This window comes from Ceraceosorus guamensis (genome assembly GCF_003144195.1).
Source record: "Ceraceosorus guamensis strain MCA 4658 unplaced genomic scaffold IE81scaffold_230, whole genome shotgun sequence".
Taxonomy (NCBI): Eukaryota; Fungi; Basidiomycota; class Exobasidiomycetes; order Ceraceosorales; family Ceraceosoraceae; genus Ceraceosorus; species Ceraceosorus guamensis.
The window spans coordinates 1-3,603 of NW_020290225.1; the positions used below are offsets into that span (position 1 = coordinate 1).

Consider the following 3,603-nt stretch of genomic DNA (forward strand, 5'->3'; position numbering starts at 1 on the left):
GGGGGGGGGGACGAGCAATGTGCGTCGCTTGTCTAGACCTTCCTCTGGGGCAGTTCGGATGGAAGTGGCCCAAGGCGGCCCCGGGAAAGTGGTTGGAAGGATGAGGGCGCGAGTGCAAGGTTGGCGAAAAAGGTTTCCCCCAAAAAAGTTGGCAGTTTGCGTTCGCGACGACGAAATTTGCCAAGGCGGCGGCGCGGGGGGTGCTACATCGACGCGCGAGAGAGAGAGAGAGAGAGAGAGAGAGCGCGTATCATCTTCAGCACAATGCCGGAAAGTTCTTTTTTGTCCTAGCTACAATCTTCTTTACATCTTGAGCACGCGCCCTCGTCGTGATCAGCAGCGCATCTTCGCAATCCACCACCACCACATCGTCCACTCCCAAGCAAGCAATCTGACGTTTTGGGGCAAAAAAAAAAGCCGGGAGAAAGACATTGTCAGTTTCAGAACCTCTGCACATCGCCATGACGTTGTGTCAGGCGCGAATCGCAAATGAGAGGGGGAAAACGCACCGTTCTTCCACTGGCTGGCACAATGATGCCGCCCGCTTGATTTTCCGTAATGACCAACTTTTGATCTCCCAGCACTCTAGCTTCTCCCTTTTCAGCAGGCAAAAGATCCGCCAAGGATGAAAAGTCTCCCACATCATCCCAACCAAAGGTGGCCGGTACGACTGCCACTCTACCAGCCTTGGCAGCCGGTTCAGCAATAGCGTGATCGATTGCGATCTTGTCCAACGTGGGCCACACTCGGCCAAGCACTTCCATCCTCGAAGACGTCTCCCACGCATTCGCAATCTCCATCAGACCAGCGTGCAGAGCAGGCATGCTGCTGCTCAACAATTCCAGCAGGATCTTGGCCTTGACCACGAACATTCCTCCATTCCACCTGTAATCTCCAGTGCTCAAGTACGCGCTAGCAGTTCTGGCATCCGGCTTCTCCTTAAATTCCGTCACCCTTCTGGCATTGGGAGCCTTGGCAGGGTCCAACTTGCTGGATCCTTCGGCCGTATAAGGTCCTTCGCTGGTCTGCGGATCCACAAATCTGGTCTTTTGAGCCAGCAGTTCGCCGAGCTTGATGTAACCGAAGCCTGTAGAAGGGTAGCTTGGCGCGATACCGATGGTGACGAGGTATCCAGCATTCGCAACGACCACTGCTTCCTTCACCGCGCTCTCAAACGCATCTCTGCCAGAGATGATGTGATCCGCTGCGAAACTGCCCAGAACGGCATCCGGATCTCTTCGAGCTAGAACAGCAGCTGCTAAACCGATAGCAGCCATGCTCTCCTTTGGGCTCGGCTCAGCCAACACATTGTCCGGCAAGAGTTCCGGTAACTGATCCGACACTCCTCCAACGTGGGCCGTTCCTGTAACGATGATCATCCTGTCCGCTCCTGCCAACGGCAACAACCTGTCCCATGTAGATTGCAGCAGCGTTCTTCCTCTTCCCACCAAATCCAGCAAGAATTTGGGATAGCTCTCTCGCGACAAGGGCCACAGACGCGTGCCTGCTCCACCGGCCGGCACGACGCACCACAATCCCAGATCGGGCGGTGTGGCGAGCAGAGGAGCAGGTTGGGATAGAGCGTTGGAAGAGCGTGCGAGCGCATTGACGTGCGCTGGCGCATTCCCGCTGCTCGTCTTGTCGGGCGAAGAAGGTCGAGATCTGCTCTCTCCTCCCCTAAAGGAGCGCGTGGAGATGGCTCGTGCGAGCGCGTGAGGCCTCATGGCAGGTGACGCAGCTGGAGACCCGTTTCGCTCCATGTCGTCCATTCGAACATGCAATCGAGCAATCTGTAAGAGGCAAGCAGCGCGATGACCCCAGAGGTAAACAGAACAAAACAAAGCTGAAATTTTAGCCCGGAGCAGCAAGAACAAAGCTACGCGCGCACCCTCTCTGCCGACTGACCTCCTTTTGCAAATCACCCATACCCGCCAAGATCAGACTCAAAGGGTCCTGTGCGCTGCTAGCAGGAGCCTGACCCTGAGCCTGAGCGAGCTGCTGCTGCTGCTCGGAGCGAGCTTCCGCATGTCCATTGCTAGCGTTCGCATCCAAAGGTTTGAGCAGATTGCCGAGTCCCAATGCGGATTCGTTTTGCGTCATCTCGTCGGCTATGGAAATGAGCGGTGCGGGAAGCGGAGAAGGGGTGGGAGAAAGGGTGGGGGTAGAGGGTGGAAAGGCGATGGGAGAGGCTTGCCTCAGAAAGGGCAGATGAGGTGGAGGATTGGCTCTCTTCATGATGCGTCAGATGTCGACAAGAGGGGCGGCAATGATGTAGAGCATGGCAGAAGAAGGGAGAGTAAAGAGGAGGGGGGGGGAAACAGATTAGCGGTCAGTAGCGAGAAGGAAAAAGGTTGAAGAGCGCATACACGCTGCTACCAATCAACGCTTTTGCCGCGCGCGATGGACTCAGCAGCAGCGATCCATTCGCGATTGTGATTTGCTTCACAGCCGCTCATCGTCCTTCCTGTGCGACCATCACCCATGCCACCCCCCCGTCTCGCGACAGCGGATACAAGGGTGGGCGCCACGCCGCAAAACCCTGTAGCAGCCATCCATGCACCCTCCCTTTCATTCAGGACACTGTGACTGCAGCCCGCGAGAATTACGAATGTGCGCCATCCAGCCGGCCGACCGCGGCTGGCCAGACTCTCATCTGCGCGCGGCACGAAAGGGCTGGTGCCATGAATGATGACGGCGTACGTGCTGCTGCTGCTGCTGCTGCTGCTGCTGCTGCTGCTGCTGCTGCATGCTGCTGGTGAGCGCGACTCGATCGCAACCAACTCGATTGCGGCTGTCTCGCTCCATCCATCATCCAGCAGCAGCAAGGCGCAGCGCGTATACGACCTCCCGGCCGCGGACCGCTTATTTGATTGATGCTAAAGGGCTGCGCTGCGCTGCGCCGCGGAGGAGCACCATCCAGCTCCAGACACTCAGCTCGAATCCGATCGCGATCGAGCACGATGCTGGCGATGCTGCTGCGTGCAGAAGCGATGCCCGATCGATCCGAGCCTAGCAATTAAAGGGCCGGGCCACCTTTTGCTCTTTCTCGTGCGCAGCGATGCGATGCGATGCGATGCGATGCGGATACAAAGAAGCGGCGATCATTCCGGGGGGGTGGGGTCCGAAAGCAGCAGCGATCGACAAGCATGCTCACCTGACGAACGAGCGAATAGACGGATGAAGCCGTGGGGGCCGAGACGGTCTGCGTGCGAGGGCCTGCAATTCGAAGTTGCTGCTGGCTGCGAGTAAAATCTTCAGGGCGCAAGGGCCGTTCGAATCTTGCAAGACGAAAGAGGGGGGGGGGGGGGGGGCGCGAGTTGACTAGCTACGAGTGATAGTCACGACTCTGACTGGGCATGGGTGGGGCCTCATCAGAAATCGTTCCGAGTTTCGTGCGTGCGAGCTTGAATGAGATCAACAAATGTGAAAAAAGGGCCCGCCCCGTTGTGAGTGTGAGTGAGGAGTGTCTCGTATATATATGTGTATGCTCGCACCAGCATGCACACGCGCCATCCATCCATCCATCCATCGCAAGCGTCCGCGTCCGCGTCCGCGTGTGCTTCGTGAAAGTCAGCCATGTATACTGTACAGTCACGGGTACCG

At 57.5% G+C, this 3,603-nt stretch overlaps 1 protein-coding gene across 1 annotated transcript; it reads right to left on the reverse strand.

Moving 5' to 3' along the window:
* Positions 1 to 180: 180 nt before the first annotated feature.
* Positions 181 to 2,490, reverse strand: IE81DRAFT_105469 (nucleotide-diphospho-sugar transferase). Its single transcript, XM_025510039.1, has 3 exons — positions 1,906 to 2,490; positions 510 to 1,790; positions 181 to 391 (listed from the first exon to the last, which is right to left on the reverse strand). Exons 1-3 carry the CDS (start codon positions 2,233 to 2,235, stop codon positions 257 to 259), a joined length of 1,746 nt encoding a protein of 581 aa, XP_025365810.1. The 5' UTR covers positions 2,236 to 2,490; the 3' UTR covers positions 181 to 256.
* Between the last annotated feature and the right edge of the window lie 1,113 nt (positions 2,491 to 3,603).